Here is a 20,708-nt window from a genome sequence, read left to right as displayed (position 1 = left end):
TTGGGGAGGACAATCCCTCTCCACCTCCCCAGTAAACAGTCCTTGACACATTTCAAAGGAAGTGTCAGCATATGGAAATCACTTTAGAACTTTTTGGACAAGACTGCCACGTCGTCTGACCAGTCCAGATATTTGTTGTGGTCTTTGTTAGGGATATGATCACTGACGCATCCTGTTTTCTGGCCCATTTAACCTGTGTGTTTCAACATTATGTGACTCAAGGGACGGCGTTGTTGCTCTCTAGTGTAATTGTTTAATCTTGGCAAGTATTACATGGACTTCCAAAGAATTTGGTTCAGATATGCTGCCATCAGGATGAATTCATAACTTTATTAATCCACTGTTTTATCTATGATCTAGCACCATCATCAGATAAAAATGTTAATTTGTCCAAAACTTTGGGTGACAATCAAAAACCTGCAAAACTAATGACATGCCCTTCAGCCACAGCTGTACTTTGTGTTTAGGGTTAATTAGCAAACGTTAGCATGCTAAAATGCTACACCAAGAACTGCTACACACGCTGATTTTGTTGTGGGCTTGTTAGCATGCTGATGTTAGCATTTAGCTCAAAACCTCATTGTGCCTAAGTAGCTGCAGGATGTATTGTAGGAAATTGATACCGGACTCAAAGGTGGCACCTATTCAGTTGAATAAAAATAACTCAAAAAAGATTTCTAGCTTCTGGATTTGCGTCCTTGTGCCTGCGAGCTCCCGCTTGGCATATTGGGACAATTTTAATCAACAATTTGAAAATCACTTTTCTAAGCTCTAGGAATGTTTTACAAATATACAATCTTGTGTGAGTGAACAATTACTTTTTTTTGCAGTTTGAGGTGTCCTGTCAATAGTTTTATAGACTTCACTGGTATAATAGCAGTCTATGGGGAATATGCTTTTTGGGCTGCAGGGGATTTCTTTTCTTTTTTGCTACAATACCAAGTAGGTACTAGGAAAAACTGGCATCAACATCCAAACCTTATCCATCTTCTCTTAAGACATCCATGACAGCCTCACAGAGCTGCTAGTTTGGTTATATTCATGACCACACCTCTGCTCAACCCTGTGATGAAGGGGGCACTGCAACGCCTGATTAAATCTGAATATGGCTGAAGACATTTCATCAGTTTAAGTCTACCTGCTACAACATGCTTGTTTCATGTGGCCTCTTATCTCCTGAGATTGTTACTGTTACTCTCCATTTTGCTAATTTGTCCCTTTACCTCCGGCATGCCCAGCATTGGTGTTTAATTCGACCAATTAGTAGAATTTCAGATCAAAGACGGTTCTTCCTTTATATATGACTTTTCTTGCATATTGTTTCTTCCAGGTTGGTTCTTTTGAATAAGCTTGTCTCATGTTTGGGTTTGAATGATCTTCCGTCTTCACGTTGCAGTTTTTGTCAGACAGGTGACCTCCATTTATCTCATTATGCAACTTGGAAAAATAACAGCTGCACAAGCATCTAGATGTATCAAGGTGTGTCCCAGGTAAGGGTGTGAATATACTTATGTAATCACCTTTTATTGTGTTTGTGTATCTAATTTGGATCAAATTGTAGGAAGTTGTTCTGTGTCTTTGTCATTTACTATATAGACTTATTTTTAAAACAGCTATCAGTATGTGTCTCCTCTTGCATGATTATGTTTCAGTTTGCTTTATAGCAGCCGCCTGCTCCTCTGACAAGTAACCTTTGAATGATATGACATTTAAAAAAAAAAAAAAGAAGGCGTTTTCATGGCATATTATTTCAACAGCTTGGCATACACCTTGTGGAGAAATTAATGTTCATATTATGTCCTGATTTAACTTCACACAGAAGCTGCAATATCCCGGGACTTAAAGAGGCCCTTTTATAGAAACTCAATTATTTCTATATTTATGCTGCCCTACAAAGCTGAGAAGCACTACTTGAGCAGCCCAGATAACACAGTTTATATTCTTTTCCATTAAGGTGAATGTTGTCTTTTGGCCTTCAGAGCACAAAGAAACCTTTGTGCTACTCCAGTTTCACTTACTCTGCTGAGCATAGTGGCACAATGATGAATCATACAAAAAAATCTATAACCACAATGAATGCCTTTAGTTATCATTGTAGACAAATATTGTCACCTTTGTACAAGTACATAAATTACACATTAAAGAAGACTGACAGACAACATTTAATCTATTTAAGAAGATAAATACTGCATCATCAAATCCAGCATTACCTATGACATTTATACAACTTATTTTTCTAAAAAAGCAGGAAATATTTGATTATTATTTGAATATTCATTCTTTATTAACATCCAAAAAATGTAGACCTTTGTTATTTATCAAACAAAACATAATGTTTCCCGCACTCCAAATTAAACTTAATCAAGATGTTAAAATACTGTTGAAGCATTTTTCCTTTGTGATTTGATACCGATGTGGTTATTGTGAGGTATCACTGTGGAATTTTATGAGAAGTAATGACTCTGAAATAACTAAAGCTGTTGGAAAGCAAACATAGAGAAATCTGCAGATTGTGGTTTACTGTCTTTTGTACCCTTCATGTTCTTTGTTACTGCAATTAAATACTGTGGTTTGTCTCTAAAGAACATCGTAAAAAAGGTGATTTTTTCCCCCCCCCTGATAATTTCAGAAAATGAGAGGTTTGAATGTGCAGTAGCTCGATTTATTTAATTTAGCCATTTTTGCTCCAGTATTGTTCTGTGTGTAAATATTTATGCTGTAGATTCGTTCAAGTCATCGTTTTAAATAGATTATTGTTCTAAAGACTCAACAAATGTCATCTGTCTAAATTGGCTATAATCTGCAGCATATGATTCTACTTTAATATGAATGTGTGTGTGTTTTGTCTTAAAGTGCTGCATTTAGTATCGAAATGTCTTCTAATTTTTACATATTTGACAAAAGGAATCTTACAATAACTTCATTTAAATATTTTTATTATGAAGCAGTTTGTTACTTTGCTCTAGGTGCTAAATACATTGTGAGGTTCATTCTTATAACTATTCTACAATTCATCCCCCTGGTCCCCCCAAAAAGAAAAGTGCAGGAAAAACTGAGACCTGTGACACATTCTGATTCACATTTATTCACTTATTGACAAATTAATTTCCTTTTTTTCCAGCTACAAACTGTCACACAAAGTTACGTGCACCTCACAGGTCGTGCCATCAGGTTTCAATAAGTGCCTTGATTTTCCCAGGATTTTCTGGCTAACGCAGAGAACTACTGTTTTACATCAGTGTGGGTTGCTTTCCAATACTTTAATCATGTTCCACATATTTGCTATTTCCCTTTTTTCTTTGTTTTCTTTATTTGAAGTTTTATTGGGTAAACTGTGTTCAAACTTTACAAGTGACTCCAATTGAAAATCAGCCAAAAAAAATGTGCCAATTTCGACCAACCGCAGTTTAAAATGTTTTTATTTCCATCTGAACCATCGGAGTCTATCAAGCAGTGGGAAGAATGTCGGAAAGCAGATTGTAATGTAACCGCAGAGTACACTAGTTATTAAAGTGTTATTGTGTCTTGTCCACATGAAACATAACTACAACTAGAGGATGTTAAAGTTTATTGCTGCACATTAGTATCCTGATGTTACTTTCCTAAATGTGAACATAAATCTCTTTTTCAGTGGAGGGTAGATGTTTACTGACTGAAACATGAGTCTAAAGTTTAATGTGACTTAATGAGCCAGAAATGAGTTTGAAATATCTTTCATCTTTGAGCATGTTAAGTTAAAGGGATAGTTTGTATTTTTGATTTTTTTTCCAAGTGGGGTTGTATGAAGTAGTTATCCATAGTCAGTGAATACCTGCAGTAGATTTGGGTCGGCACGCTCCCAGTTTAGAGAAGCAGACAAGAGTACTGGCATGGAAACTAAGCAATTTATTGCTGTGGATGGGCCCAGCAGTAAAATGTATTTTAGAAAACGAACTAAAGGCTCACTTAAGACAAACTAAATCAGTTTAAGTGCATGCAATATTCAGAATATTTTCACCTTGCCATCAGACAGCCCTTTCATTGGAAACTAAAACTTCTACATTAACTACACCAGAAAACTTCCATATTTCTATGCATACCATTCACTGTATGCACTCTCTGACCGAATCAGCTGATTTGCAGGATTATACAGTGCGCAGCAAGCATAGTATTATGGGTAAGTACCTTATACAACTTCACTTCAAAAAAATGTGAACTACTCCTTTAAAGCATGCATACCAATTTGCATGTTCTGTAAATGAACATTATACGGATGGAAAACGTAGAACACGAGTACAACTAAAATGTTATTTCAATCTGTTGCACTTTACAAGAATTTGTCAGTTCTCATCGTGCTGGCTTCTGATCTGATTCTCACCATTCAGCACTAAAAAATGTAACCAGGACAATAAATTCAGCTGAGACGAGTTCAAAGTCCTCTTGCTTTGACAAACTGCTCCTTTGATGGTGTCACTGTGTCCTCGGATCCCTCTTCCCCAGTGAGTACATTTTTTATATTTCCCTCAGCGTCCATAACCACAGCTGTCCTCTTCAGCTCCTCATAGCGTGTCTCTCGCTCGGCGACCGCAACGCAGGCGGCCAGCACCTCGTCAGACTCGAAGTCATAGTCCTGCTCGAGCTCCGGGGCATTAAGGATCTGGTTTTTGGTCTCCTCCTCTTGGCGAATCTTATCATTGTTTGCCGTATGCTGCTCCTGTAACCTCGATGCCCACAACAGGTCTTCCTGCCATAGGGTGCGCTCTGATGGGCACAGGTGGATTGCAACCTGGAAGGACCTCACAGCCTGCAGGCACAGTACAGACAGCGGTTTATGATTCAAATATAATCTAACACCAAAATGTATGGATGTGAAAAAGAATCAGAAGACAAAACATCAGGTTTTGTTGTGCTAAACAGTTTTTTTTTTACGTGTTCTTAAAAAAAAAAAAGGAGCACTTACTCAAGCTGTCATTTTTAAGATCTCTAACAAATTGAAGCCTGAATTCTTTCAAGCCCATTTGTGCTTCACTGTAATTCACACAGATGAATGGGGCACCACTGCCATCGGTGCAGATGAACAAGCAGGTGGATGCATTATCAGTATGTTCATAAACAAGCACCTTACGGTCTTCATGCTGTATTTCAGGCAGATTTACGGGTTTCATTAAGAAGACATCAATACCTCTTAGCTGACTGTGCATTTGTAGGTCTACGCTGACATTATTGTTCTGTCGAACTGAAATAAAAACGGCTTCCAATAAGTTCCAGGACATACTGCCAATCTGGAGCTGTGACGATTTGTCACCTGTGAGATGGCGAAATAAATGGTGACTAACGAGCTCATAAATCATTTCTGACACATGACTGGGGAGGAAATGACTGAAACCTGGCAACCACATGCTGAACGTTTGAAAATAGTTGCATAATGGATGGCCCATGTTAATATGGTGACGAATCCATTCAGTTGGGAAAAGCCACTGTGCACAGTGAGGCTCAAACATCCAGCAAGTAACAAATAAGCAAAACACCTTTTTGAGTGAGTTTGAAAATGACTCAAAGGACACTGGATTTTAAAGTTTACCTTCCTTGCAAAAATGTGCTTTGCTTTTTGCCTCTTCAGTTATATGTTGGAGCATCAGTGTGCAGAATGATACGTGCCGAGTGTGTTTTCACAATCATCTGCTGAAGGAGGAAACTTTCTCTGTGCTCAACTTAAATCTGAGCTTAAAGCATGTGAAGCATTTGATTTGTCCGGTATTCAACTTACACAAGTGCGATGTGGAAACTTGAAACCTCCACTGCACATACACTGAGAATGACCTTTTCAGTGAAGTAGCAGATACATTGCATATCGCAATTAAATGTTTGAAATTCATAGCTTCTGGATTTATAATGAGATTTTTTATATATTTTTTATATTTCTTAAAACCTGCCAGTGTGGATCTTTAAGTTTTACTTTAAAGGAGCACTCCACCATTTCTACACATAAGGTACTTTTACACTCGACTCAGCTTGTAAAAACAGTTGTATAATGTCTTCTGAGGCTGTGAAGGAGCATTGTTAATTCTGGACAAAAGGACTGGTATTGACATCATCGGGGTTATGGAAACTTTAGGATTCTGTGTTGTTGAGGTGTAACATATTTACTATTATGAGTCAGCTTCCGATGGACTATTCTATTTTAATCTATTCATCACAAGGCTCCAGCTTTATGAAGTGCAACACTACATTAGTGCACTACTTCTACAAGTGATACGTACAGATACGACAACTTCACATCTGTATCGAATAAAGTTCAGCTTCTCGGTTACTGCACCTGTTGTCAGTAATTCAGAGGGCAACAACACCTCTTATGAAAATGTGATCGGCGCTGAAACTAAAAGCCTTGTGGTTAACTTGTGGTTAAAGTGTCATTGATGCAAACAACACGTGCATGAAAACACAAACACACACTGGTATTTAATGTACGGGTCGCCCTGTTGATCCTAAACAACAATGACTTTACAACAAAATGGGGACGGCAAAAAAAAGAGAATTTTAAATGTAAAAGTGAAAATAAATATAGTTGGTAATTAAACAAATAGTTGTAGATCAGTTTGTAGGTTTCTTCTACTTCATCTTCATCCATTAACCTCTTTATGGGAATCAAGCAGAACAGCTTAGGACTCAGCGTGAAACGTTTCCAGCCTGTAATAACCTGCACTGTAAGCCTCGACTGAAAAGGTCTGTTGAAAAGATGTAACTGTAATGGATTTTTTGACAAATGGTACTGTCTGCACCACAAACATTGTATCAAGTTTCGTCTTGAACAGACTCGAGTCCAATCAGCCCTTGCATTTCCAAAGTGCCCTTCAACAGACTTTAACGGCAGATTAACGGCTTCTCTTGGAAATCCAAAAAGGCCAAAGAGAACTTAATGATAATAATGAGAAGATTAATAGTGAATGAGCTGCCCTGCTGCGCTGCCATCGGTGACAGCTTCTAACATTTTCTTAACAATACGAGAAAGGAAAAGCCAAAAAAACAAAAAGTAAAAAAAAAACAAAATCAGAGGCTACCTGTTTAATTTGGGTACTTTCCACATTTTATTAGAGTGAGACAGACAGGAGTGGAGATTAAACAGGAGAGGGGAAAAGAAATGAGGCGAAGAGAAAATGGGGAATCGCTCACATTTGCAAAATCAGGCACCACTCAAACATGTTGATGCATACAAAGCTCTAAGACTCGACTGAACACGCCTCGCTATAAATAGATCTTTTTTTCTCTTCCTTCCCAATAGCTTCATTATACAAGGGAGGTGTGTCTATATTTGACATAGTTTTAGCTCAGGTAACTTTCAACACTTCCCATTGTTGTTTTTTGGTGCCGTAGGACAGGTCTCTTGCTCTAGGACATGTAGGAGCTGCACACAGCGCCATTGGGGGAGGGGGGGGTTGCTTGGCTCTAAAATGGGTCAACGGTGTAACTATGATCTGCAGTTTTCATACACCCCACAGGTCCCGGCGTGTTCTGGGGCAATTTAAGCAATCGTCGAGGCCCCAGGCACCTGGGTGTGCTTTGAAAGAAGCACAGAGGGAGTTTGCAAAAAAAAAAAAAAAAAACAGAAGTAGCAAACAGGAATGATTGACGGATCATAACGGCTCGTCAAAACCGAGCTGATTTATGGACAGCTACGAAAACACGTGTATGTAATTGCAAAATCAAGCATTCAAATGAAAATATGGACATTCCCGATCAATAATGAATCACTGAGCGCGAAGACATAATTTGTTATGTAACCAAGTTAATGTTGGTAGAGTCTTTAAATTTAGTGGCACCCATGAGCCAGCTTGAAGGGTGGTAGCACAGACAAAATGGCGCCTTTTTGAGTACAATGAAGCATTTGATTTTAATCGCCAAATTGAGCACTGCCGCCACCACCGTAAATCATCATCGTCTGTAATTAGCAAACAAAGATCTTATGATTTTTCCCCCCCTCAATATGACTCACAAATTCCTCCATCTGGTGCTTGCCTTTGTTTACGGTATATTTACAGCATTTACGAGCAGACCGTATTCTAATTAGTTTCAATTTGGAGTCTGTTGCCGGTTGTACTCACCAGATCCACCTCTCCCAGGTTGAGCTGGGCGCGGCCCAGAGTCTGCCAGCCCTCCCACCAAAGAGGGCGGAACTTCACTGCCATCTCTGCCGCCTTCACAGCTGGGAAGACTTCCTGCAGGATGGTCAACACCTGCGGAGACACGAGACGGTTAGAGATGGAACGTGTTTATAGTGAGCATGGAGCCATCTTCACAAAGAACCAAAGAGTGATTCATGATATTAATAAAAGTAAAAAAATAAAGAACATTGTTAAATTAAGGTTATGTAATGACTTTACCTATAAAAGAAAAGTAGCATTTAACCCTTTATATTTTATCTGTCAAAACAACAGACCTTTGACAGAGGAGAGAGATCTATTCATTTCAGATATAAGATGTAACAGAAGAAAAACAAACAATATTTCTCAATATTTTCCAGTTCTTATAAGTTCTATGTGATGATGTGTAGAGCTGAACAATTAGCTGATAAATCAATAAGTAAATCAACAGAAACCGCAACTATTTTAATAGTTTAAATTATTTTTCAAGCAAAAATGCCCACCTCTCAAATGTGACGATATTGCCGTTTTCCCCCCCTCAATTTCATATCATTTCAAATTGAATATCTTTGGGTTTTTGCACTGTTACAAAAGAAGAAATTCTACCATGGCCTTTGGTGATTTTTGACAGGCATTATCACCATTTAAAAATGGATCAACAGATTAATTCAGACTATTAAAATAACTTTAACCACCGCACACCGAACTGACTTAAGATGTTCCTGTGACCGACCCGCACATAAAAATACCAGTTGTGCACGAGGAGTACTCTAAAATAACATTGTTGCAGCCCTGCAGCTCCACTGATGTGACTCATCCATCATAACACAACATAGCACAACAACAGGATTACATTCTGTAAATTACTACATTGTTCATTTATCTATGTTCACATTTAACAGCGTTGCACTCATTAACCTCTTCAACTCTGCCAGAACCAAAGTTGAATCCATCTTTCATTCAGACACTAAGTAAGAAAAACAATCTGCGGTTTTGTGGGGATATGGTTTAATTCTGCTGTCATGTAGAGAACCATTTGTCAAGGAGGTGATACGTTTGTGGATGAGTTTGCATTGTAAAATCAGCAAACTAATTTGAGTCAAAATTATTAAAGTTATTTAAGACTTTTATCATTTAAGGTTTTATGCACTACAGTGTTATTTTCTTTTGTTTGAGGCTGCAGCCGTGATATAAGTCCCTAAAACATCTTGCATCACACCTATATTTGTTTGAAAATCTCACACCCATACAGGTGCAGGGTAGTGTAAAGCAAGTCTACTGTGCTAGAAATAAAGTGTGATATCAGAGATTAGGAATCTGGTTAATCACAGACATCACAGAAAGAAAGAGTGAGGAGTAGTACCTCTTAAAAGGGACGTCTCATGCACATTTCCACATCCATATTTTTTTTCAGATGCTCTACTAGAATATTTTTCATAAGTTACAGCTTAAAAATCATTCTTTTTTTATCTTATACTGGCCCTTTATGCAGTCCCTCAGCCTCTACCTGAAACACGATGTATTAGAGGCTAAATAAACAAATAATAGTAGACTTATTTCACTTCTTTTTCTTGTTCTTTAGTAGAAATGTAAAGCAAAAAATGCAAGTGGACAACCCGAATAACCCATGGAACAACTTCCGCAATGACAACAAAGGGTAAAGAACAGCCGTTTGTGGGCTTGTGTGAACCATGTGAACCATATGACGTCAGTTTGATGGGGAAGTAGAAGTAATGTTGCAAACGAAGCATTTAGAGTTTTGACTTAATGCGTCATTTTTGCATACATTCACCTCGAGTTTTGAAACTTTTGCCATGTTTAACAAAGACATTTGACATCATAACGGTATATAAATGACAGAAAGTCACACAAGCATCTTATGTCGCCTTTAAGTGTTTGGTGTTTTTCTCAATAACCCATCAACATGGAATTAGGACACATGAACAGAATAGGTGCTTGATAAATTGAATTCATAAGGGTTCACTGCACCTAAACCATGTCCAGCATCAAGGCAGAAGCGTTATTATTGCCTTGATACCTGTGTTTCTTATTAACATGCAAGGAGCACTTCTACTGAATGGAGATATCACAATGAAAAAAGTTGAGAAAAGTGTCTTGGAACAGCCCGATTAACCTCAAAGTCCCAATTAACATGAGGAAAAGCACAACTGAGCTCCTGAATTTGCCACTTTGGGGAAATCTACAGAAGTTTCAATGACTAAAAAGGTCATTTCTCACAATCAGCCAGATTCCCGTTAGGTTGAAATCATTCATACAGCCGGGAAGATGTGATGACAGTGTTAGAAATGGAGCTAGTTTCCTCCAGAGCACGCTACGGTCCGCTGAGACAGACAGACAGGGGATGTATTAGGCACAAGCTGATTGAGTTAGTTAGCAGGAAAGTTTCACGTTTCAAGTTTTATTTCATTAATATAGCATTTTAAAAAGGAAACCGATTTTGCACCAAAGTCAAGGACAAAGACAGACAGAGATGCGTACAGATACATGCATCAAGGCATAAATGTGCATAACAGATTAACAAGTTTAAACACAATTTAAAACACAAGGAATCAGATAGAAATAAAAACATGTTAGACACAATTAAAAGCCAGAGAATAAAAGTGGGTTTTAATGCGTATCTTAAAAGCATCAACAGACTCAGCCTGTCTATTGGCCTCCGACATATGTCAGAGCTGAGGAGAAGCTATAGAAAAAGCCCTGGCCCTTGTTTGTTTCACGTAAGTGATGAGGAGAAGTAAATGGCCAGTGTAACCAGTGTAACTACCTTCGTCATCTGGCCCAGTAATGGGATTTTGATGAGGCCTGTTCTATTTTCAGACTAACCAACGTGAATAATATGACACTGATAATGGACACTAATAGGTTAGATGTGCTATACGTGTGTAGTCACACACACTGAAACTGAATCTAAGTAAAAAACAGAAGTCTTTGCTTATGTCATACTACAACTTGGTCGCATTGTAAAGCTTTTTGTGGTGGTGTTTTCCAGGCCTGGTCCTCTAATGATTTCCTTCTCAAATATCCTATAATGGACACTATTATATTAGGCATACAATACGGCATGTGAATGGTTAGGGATATAGGAAGAGATTTTATTGTGTTACTTGAAGTAAATGAATAAGAGATAATGTAAAAGGGCCACGTCCACTTCCTGTGGCTTCTCCTCCCAAATTCATAATATGTGAATAATTTTGTCAAAGATGCCTACTGTATTTTTGAAGAGCAGGAGAGTTAAAGTGAAGGCAGAACAAGAAATAAAAGAAGTCACAAAGACACAAACCCAGAGGAAGAGGAAGTGAAAGGAACGAGAGAAAGAGAGAGAGAGGAACAGGAAAATTGAGCTAAAAAGATAAAGCATTAAAGCTGTTGAAAACAAGCTGATGAGTTTCAGCTGTGTCACCGTCGTGCTGATAACACCTATCTGACTTGACGGCATACCAAAGTGACAGTGGAAAAAGGGCCATGAAGAGTGGCCATGATGGCTGATAAATAATGGCATACACACACTGGACACAAGCAGGAATGCATAGATAGCATGCTGGTGGTCAGTCACATTTCCAGACCTAAAGACAGTAATGCAATGCCTGTTCTGTAATGTAAAGTTTCAAACTGCAAAACAAGTTGTTGTAGGTTGGCTGTGGTTTCCTTGGTATATTTTGAAAACAGCTCTTTTAGATATCATCAAACCCAATCTTAAAACCCCAAAGTCTCAAGGCAGCTGTTGGATTACATCCCATTTTAGACACACTTTGTACTGTGCCAATTTTAACCACATCACCTTGCTGCTTAAATAACAACAGTAGATTAGATGATAAATGTGTGTAAATAAATAGTAAAATATGGGTTTATATACCTGAGACTTCATCTCATACAGTGACGAGTTTTCTGGTGTCAGGTGAATGGCCTCGTCCCACTTCTTGATGGCCTCCCAGTGCCTGAAGAAAACACACATTATGGTTCAAATCTAACAGAGAGAACTGGCAGATTAATCAGCCATCACATGGGAGTTCTTGTTTATCATAACATAAACTCAAATATATAGAAAATGCATGCTAATCTCAAATGGCTGAAAGTTGAGCAAAGGGTTAAGATGTAGAAGATTAACTTTATTTAGGAAGTTTTGAAGCAGTCATATTGTCTGTATTCTAAAATATAAGTTAAGAATAACACACACACACACACACACACACACACACACACACACACACACACACACACACACACACACACACACACACACACACACACACACACACACCAAGCAAATGAAGACATACAATGCTACCCCAATTAAAGACAAATTATAGGAAACACTCATTTAAAAAAAACAAATCTCAATAATATCCCATAAAAAAAGCTTTAAAAATAAATTGAATGTTATTCTTAAAAGACAGGGCTGAAAAATAAATACGTTAAATCATTTATATTATTTTTCCTTTGATTTTTTAGCAAATGTGTTTAATTGCACTGACATTATCATTGTGGTTCTGGTTTTACTCATCAAACCAATTTAAAAGGCTCTATTTAAGATATTTTATACAGGTCTCTGTATAGTTTTCACCTAATTGTACTGCTAGATGCAAATGGAAATGTTTTAACTATATTGTTTAATGTACATTATGTAGTCTATGTTCCAACATTGCTCATATTTACTTTATTGTAATATGAACCCCTGGAAGAGTAGTTGTTTAGGCAGCGACATCTGAATTAAATTTGGTGCATGAATATTTGTTGATTACAGTGTCAAAGTTACCCAAAGATCAGCTATCGACCGACACAGACATGTTGCACTAAATCTGGTTAAATGTGGCTTTGTGCTGACTGTAGCTGAGGTTTAGTTCTGACTGACTCACAAAAAGAATGAGCTAAAGCTATGAAATTGGACACTTAGATTCATTATCTTCACTCTGAGATATTACATATATATATATATATATATATATAAATATAAATATATATATATATAACCTAACAGTGCCACATGTATGTTCAGTGAAGAGGTCATTTATGTTTTTGGAATTCTGCCTATTTGCCGTCATTATAATCTTACATAGAATTTCTGAAAAGCGGAGATTAATCGACTTCTATTAAAAATGGCTGATTCATATTTCAGTCAGTGTTTGCTATCACCCTAACCACAAATCACTCAAATAAGAAGCTAAACAATTGATTGATCTCTGGTCTACTAATCGTAAAAAGGAAAAATGACTTCCAGCACAAAGAGCATTTTTGTTTTTTTTAAACACCCTGATTGTTTTTCTGTGACGTTTGCTCATCTGAGGTCTCCTAACTGTCCAAACTTGTCGTAAATCGCTCATTTCAGCCTGGTGAATGTCCCCTGTTCGTGAGGAGGTGCACGTTCGTGAGATTTTATCATTAGTACAATCAACGCCCCTAAGACTGCCATGTAAAGCAACCTGTTCTGCAGTTTCATTTACAAAAAATGTTCCCAGAGAATAAAAACAAGAATTTATTTATGCTTTTAGTAATCAGCAGACAAAAATATAACAACATTTAATCTGTAACAATCAGAAAATATTAATACAGCTGCCAACAATGTGTCTTCAGAGGAACATTGCAGTGTGAGGAAATGTTTAGACATGAAGTTAGATGTTTTAAAAGAAAAATCTTTCTAAAGCAAAGCTGTCCGTAATCAGAGGCGGACAAGAGATGTGACTGTCCAAGATATGAGATGAGAAAATATTCTAGCCTACCCGCTGTAGGGTAGAATATTTTCACACTGGACTCAAACAAACGCTGCTGTCAGCTGGAACACAAGATGATATTAGACAGAAACCACCAGAAAGACACAGAGGCAGCTGTTGGAGTGAGAAAAGTTTCCCAGCAACTACTGAAATGTAGTTTCAGCACTAAAATATGCCAATAAAAATCCATAAAATCAAAAAAAAACCTGCCAGCTTATTAGCAAGCTATGACGACAATGATGATGATATCGTCATGGGTGAACAGAATATTAATTTTGTTTGTTTTAGTTACACATTTCATTTTAGTTGATTTTGGAATCAAATTTAACTCCAAAGTTATCCAGATTAAGACTTTATAATCCTGAATCAAACAAGAGTTTCTCTTTATGTGACATAAGGTCAGGACGATCTGTTCACGACTCTTACAACAGATCTGAACCACGTTAATTACGGGTTTTTTTAATATAAAAGAAGTATGTGCCTCCTAAGACTGAGTCTGTTAATAAGAGTGTTTCTTGCATGAGGCCCAAAGTGCTCCCTGAGCTTATCGAAGCTTTACAGCTACAAGCGTACACCACAGCACCTGTCCACCTGTGTGACGGAGTATACGAAGGCAGCAGCAGGTTGAATAAACACAGGCGGGTCCAGCAAGGTGAACAAAATCTTTCCAGCAAAGCCAGTAACTTATTATCTGAGCAAGTTGGGCACAGAGATTAGCTACTGGCTCCTTTTCAGACATGCACAGGGATAATAACCAGGATTTGCATACAATTTGGGCAGAAGCAACATTGAGCGCCACTGCAGCTTCACTCCAAGCAGCTGTCGTCCCTGTAGTCTCCTGATCTGTTTTGCATATATTTGTCTACCAGAGTTCACAATCGTTAACAATTTTGACGAGCAGATATTTACTTTTTCAACACGCTGAATGGACAAGAGGATATGTTCGCACTCGCTCTAATAACCGTCTCCTCGTCAAGTCAATATTGATTCAAGAATCATTGCAATTGCACGATCAAGACAAAGGCTTGGAAAGATTATGAGGTGAAATCCCAGGTTTAGCAAATATACCTGTCATGTCTACATCTTTCTTTTTTATTGCTTTATGGAGACGGATATCCTGAAAAAATTCCACAGCAATTAAATCTGCACAATGAGACCATTAACACAGATCAGTTATTAAAGTGATTTCAGATTACAGCCAATACCAGAGTCAGGCCTGAACAAACATACAGTATACTGCTGCTAGGAGTTATAGTAGTGAGGAAATGGAACTAAGGCCATGTGGACATTTTACTAACAAGTGAGGCAAAGAACACTGCAATATCATGTGAGGAATATTAAGCAATACGTGCTGCACCACATGAAGCCCAAGAGCTAAAAACGACTCCTTATGATTCTGTACACCAGTCAAAGAAAGCAAAGAGATGCACAGAAAGTAAGACTGCTGCGAAAAACTGAAAATGTTTATAATAACATATACGTGCTGTTGTGTTGGAAAGTGTTGAAACAGGTCCGTTTTAGTCTGAAAACTGACTCAGCGTGTCAACTGGAACTCAGACAGATTATAATAAGTTAGGTGATGACACATCTTGTTGACTCACAAAACTACCTCCCGACAAACTTGCTCTTAGAAATGTAACATGAGGTGTAAATATGCAACTGCGTGGCCAAGTGTTTGTGCCACCCAACTGTTTCTGAGGAATTGCACTAGGTGGATACTGATGAGAAAATGTGCTGATGCTTCCACAGAACATTCAATTGTGGTTGATTTGTTTGGGGGCGGGGTTTGGGTTAATTTTGAGTTTTGGGTTTGGAAGCCTTCCAGCTGATGTCTGAGAAATGTAAAAATGTGTTAATCACTTTTAGTGCGATTCACTTGAAATGTTAATTGCATCATACAACTGCCTGTTGTGCCAAAATTAGGAGCCCAGAGTTTACCTACATTAACAAATGAATATGCAACCCATAAAGATTTTGGTAACTACTGCAGTACAGGAAATTGTGTATTGTGACTATAGTATATTCACATAAGATAAGCAGAAAAAACTGCAAAAATTATATCATACCTCTACAGTCATAGGCCCACCTATCAGTGCACTATGCAGTTCTAGAGGAGATGGAAATCACAAACAGATACTAGAGGAACTCTGCAATTACATCAGGAGCATCTAAACCTCAGTAATGACTGACTGACATCAGAGGTCGATGTTGTTAGGGTGGAAAAATGCTCCTGGCCATCATCCCTAACCAGACACCAAACCTCTGAATAGCCATTATGTAGCAGTAAGACATCATTTCCCCGGCAAAATCCACTTCCTCCACGCAAATACAATTATGAGCAGTCACTAAGGGCAACACGATTACATCCCCCGGACTATGGGTTTTCACAAAGTGATTGTTATTTGACTAAAACGGTCAATTACTGTGGGGGAAATATCAGGTGACGGTTACTGAATGAGGCCTTTTTGGTGTTCTGACATCTGTGTTTATTTTAAAGAATAATAAGAATAACATCACATACTCGCAATGCAATGATTTTTACTAACCTACTTCAGGAGGTCCTACAGAAGATTGTAAAAGCAGATATACGGCTTCCAAAAATATTGATTTTAAGTGCTTTCTATTGGAAAATTAAGTGAGTCTATATTTAAATTTTTCCTCAAATGTTGAATATGATTTAATGGAACACAATACCAGCTTTTCCCATGACCTCAACAGATGTTATTGTTGCTTAACAGGTCCTGTCCTAAAAGGAAAAGCACTTTTTGGCTTTTGCAATGCAGCTCTATACAAGAGCATGTTAATAAGGGTCGCAATATCACCTTGCACTTCCACAGAAAGCCATTAAATCAATTAAAGAGAAAACCTCAAGCTTTGAAGGATCTAAGCTGATGGTGCATGCATTATTGCTTGAATGCTCATCTTGATCAACGAGTGTGTCGTGAGCCATTAGTTGTGGTGGATGAGTCTGTATGCTCTGTACACTGATGCCCTCTTCTGGTCAATTTTTAATATCACATGTCCCTGAGTATTGGCAAAATTGTCCTCCTTTTATGGAGTTAGATTTGTTTCATAATGATGTGTGTGTGCAGATCGACAATCTGTGTGTAAATGTGTAATCTGTAAATATAAACACCTTCCACAAATACAAAAAAAAGATTTGTATACTCACAAAAATATTTTGCAAATATAAAACGGATCTGTAAATACAAAAACAAATTCCACAAATAAAAAAAATATCTGTGAATACATTAAATTAATTTACAAATAAATGAAAAGCATTTGTGAATATCTTCCTAACATTTACATTTACATTTAAACAAGCATTTGTGAACTCAGTTTTTATTTGTGAATCGAAAAAACATTTGTGGATCTCAGTTCTACACTTGTGGATCTTTCTATGAGCTTTTTTTTTTCTTTTTTAAAAAAATAATGCAAAATATTTTTGTGAGTATACAAATCTTTTTTTTGTTTTTGTGGAAGGTGTTTATATTTACAGATTACACATTTACACACAGATTGTCGATCTGCACACACACATCATTATGAAACAAATCTAACTCCATATCCTTTAATCTAGTCTGTAGATAATGTAAATGTAAATCTGGAATTAAGAGGAGGAGGAGAGAAAAGTGTGCTAACCTCATGCTATACTTCCTTTTTCACATTGAATTCTCTAATTGCTTGTCTTTAGAGGGTGAAACTGTCTCTGGACAGTAGAGCTGAAACATTACTTGATTAATAGAGACAACTACTTTGTGTGATTTTTACATCAAAGATGCCCAAATTTAACTGGTTCCAGCTTCTCCAATATGAGCATCTGGTGATTTCGTATGTCATGTATGATAATAAATTAAATATTTGTGGTTTTTGGACTTTTGGCCTAATAAAACAACACTTTTGAATATCTTATTTTTTGGGAAATTGTGATGGGCCTTTTTTTGTACTTATTTCTTATTTTATGGACCAAACAATAAATAATAAAGAAAATAATCAGCAGATTACTCAGCTATGAAAGTAATTATTAGTTGCAGCCCAAAAATAGGATTTCAGCAACTCAAATGTGAGGATTTTCCGCTTGACATTGTCATATGTGACTAGGGCTGGGTATCGTTAAAAAATTATGATACCAGTACCAATCCAAGTACCCTTAAAGCAATACCAATACCAATTGAGTACTTCATTCAATACCGATCATGTGAATATAAGCACTAAATTGCGACTTCACCACCACAGACGGGTTGTAGCTGTTGTGGCACTGGGCCAATCACATGTCACATTAAATCAAAGAACACTTGTGTTGATTGGCTGCGAGCAAGTCCATACAGTCATATTTTTTAGCTCTGGGTGCAAAAAAGATTGATTGCAGGTATTGTTTGAGAAAACACGTTTCGATCCTACTTGGTATTGATTTATTTCGGTCGTACCGATACCAGTACCAATAGCTCTTCATGTGACAGTAAATTACAAATCTTTAGGTTTCGGAGTGCTGGTCAGACAAAACATGCATATTGAAGACATGGCCACAGGCTCTAAAAAGATTTTTACTAACTTTTTATGTATAAATCAATAAAGAAAAAAAAATCTGCAAATTAATTGACGATCCAAATAGTCATTAGTTGCAGACACATGCACACACAGGACCAAGGGTGTAGTGCATATTACTATGTACCTTTCTGTACAAGCTGTTTAACAATGTATGTCTTGGCATGTCCCTGTGTGTTATTTCTAAGCTGTACCTATCATGAAATGCAAACACTCAAGGGCTGATAATTGCCTGCCTGTCACACCTTTCCTCACCTGCCTTGCTCAGCCAACACAGCACCTTCATCCTTCAGTCTCTTGCTCTTAGCTGCACAGTCCTCCAGCAGGACCTCCCGCCGTCGTTTGATGGCGTGCAGCCAGTCCACCTCCTCGTCCTGTTTTCCCCCGTCATCTGGAGCCTTCTCCGCCTCAGCCTCGAACTGCTGCACCGCTGACTTTGACACCTTCTCGCCAACTTTCCTCTTCCACCCAAATGAGGCCATCCTGTAGAGAGAAAGGAAGGAAGTGGGTGATGGGGACGGTTACAGACTGTCCAGACCATGAGCGCCATCTCACTAGAAAAGTAATATATAACATTATCAATCAATCAAACATTATTTATATAGCACCTTTCATACAGGTTAGTGTAGTTCAAAGTGCTTTCCAGTCGATTGATAAGCATATAATAAGACAGAACAAGGGACAGCATAAAGAAAAGGAAACAACGAGAGAGAAAAAAAGTACAAATTAAAAGACATAAACTGAGACAAATGCATGCTAGAGAAAATAAGGGGTGAAAACAATGTTTAGAAAAAGTAAAAATAACTAAATAAAATATATAAATAAGAAAATTTAAATAAAATAAGTAAAAAATAACTAAACAAAATATATAAATAAGAAAATTTAAATAAATTAAGTTAAAATAAATAAAACAAAAAATAAATAAGGAAAAATAAGAGAGGAAAGAGAAAAAGTTTATTAAAAGTTAGAGTAAGAAAACGAGGTTAAAATAGATTAAAAAGACAAAAGTAAAGTAAAATGAAATAAAAGAGATACAGTTTAATAAAAGCTAGACTTAAACTAGGTTAAAAAAGAGAATACAAGGCAAAACAACCCAAATAAAGACACATAAAATCAATAAGATAATAATTAAATAGCGTTAAATAAATTAGAACATAAAACATAAAATAAAACATAATATAAAATATGACCAATCTGATTAAAGCATAATATTACTATCTTAAGTCTCTTCTTCAAGTGTAGAAAATATAACAATATAATAATAAACAAAACAGCCGTCATAACAACGCTAGCTAAAGTTAGCAATGGTAGCTAACACTTTCCATAAAATCCAAACTCAAACTGCATTGAATTTGACAACGAGGTTTTGCGCTTATTATTCTTAAGGTAGTAAAACACTATTAGATTATGTGCCAAGATATACGCACAGACTTCTGCAGCTGCCCGTAAACAAAACTAGACAGGCTAACAGGAGCTAGTTGTTAGCCATAATGGTGACCTTAGTAACCCGGAAGCAGTAGAAATGTTTACATTATGTCTTAAAGGGACAGGAACCCTATTTTTAGAGCTGAGAAAACATATTTATTATTTTAAAAAACTCTATTTCTCTATAAAAAATCTATTTGGTTTTGTTTTTTGGAAATAAATAAAAAAATGTTGTACATCATCACCATTTTTTTTTTTTTTTAATTTTGCACAATAATAAGACAAATATAAAGAAATAACAACAAAAGAATGGTGCAAGGTAGCAACAAGAAACCCAAAAGGGCTTATACAGGGCCTCTACCTATATTATGCAGAATTCACAAGTCATTTTAAAAACAAGTAACTATGAAATAGAAAAAAATATGTAATTACAAGATATTTTATGAAAAAACAAAAACAGTCTGACATAGGCTGAATTGGTACTGTGACCCATGTCATGATTTATTAACAAAATATAAAAATATATTGATTTCACAGAGTTTAAAACAGTAATATATGTATTCAATAATATGTTAAATATTCTAAAATGAGGAAAAAACCCTCCCCCTGAGCAAAAACTTAAAGATTTGACTTCAGATGTAACAACAACTACTTTGTAATTCATGAGTAACTGTTATTTAATAACTTTTTTTTTCAGTAACTACAACCAATTACATTTTGCAGGAATAGTTTTGGTCAACTTGGCCCCTTAGAGCAGAGGTAGGCAAATAGTGGCCTGTGGGTCAAATGTGGCCCTGCAGCAAAAATATTTGGCCCTCTGATGAAAATTCTTACTTTCATAGTTCGAACCAAACCATCATTTTTCACAAAATAAACACAAGGCTCCTGTGGATCC

General features: G+C 36.9%; 1 protein-coding gene across 2 annotated transcripts; it reads right to left on the bottom strand.

Moving 5' to 3' along the window:
- Positions 1-2,919: 2,919 nt before the first annotated feature.
- Positions 2,920-19,891, bottom strand: ttc33 (tetratricopeptide repeat domain 33). Of its 2 annotated transcripts, none has more exons than XM_062435081.1 (5): positions 19,816-19,891; positions 18,644-18,871; positions 11,992-12,073; positions 8,079-8,210; positions 2,920-4,783 (listed from the first exon to the last, which is right to left on the bottom strand). In XM_062435081.1, exons 2-5 carry the CDS (start codon positions 18,868-18,870, stop codon positions 4,409-4,411), a joined length of 816 nt encoding a protein of 271 aa, XP_062291065.1. In that variant the 5' UTR covers position 18,871; positions 19,816-19,891; the 3' UTR covers positions 2,920-4,408. The 2 variants fall into 2 exon arrangements, with proteins under 2 accessions (XP_062291065.1, XP_062291064.1); XM_062435080.1 differs by lacking the exon at positions 19,816-19,891 and adding an exon at positions 18,997-19,114.
- Between the last annotated feature and the right edge of the window lie 817 nt (positions 19,892-20,708).

The sequence above is a fragment of the Scomber scombrus genome, chromosome 15 (genome assembly GCF_963691925.1).
Source record: "Scomber scombrus chromosome 15, fScoSco1.1, whole genome shotgun sequence".
In the NCBI taxonomy this organism is placed as follows: Eukaryota; Metazoa; Chordata; class Actinopteri; order Scombriformes; family Scombridae; genus Scomber; species Scomber scombrus.
This window is presented reverse-complemented; position numbering and strand designations above follow the sequence as displayed.

Bases quoted from the DNA above. Each gene is read 5' to 3' on its own strand.
- ttc33 (XM_062435080.1), bottom strand. From the start codon at position 19,076: ATGCTGTCCCTTGTTCTGTCTTATTATATGCTTATCAATCGACTGGAA. The intron at 8,211-11,991 runs GTATATAAACCC...GTGTCTCCGCAG, and splicing joins TGTATGAGATGAAGTCTCAG to GTGTTGACCATCCTGCAGGA. The intron at 4,784-8,078 runs GTGAGTACAACC...CTGTGCCTGCAG, and splicing joins ACCTGGGAGAGGTGGATCTG to GCTGTGAGGTCCTTCCAGGT.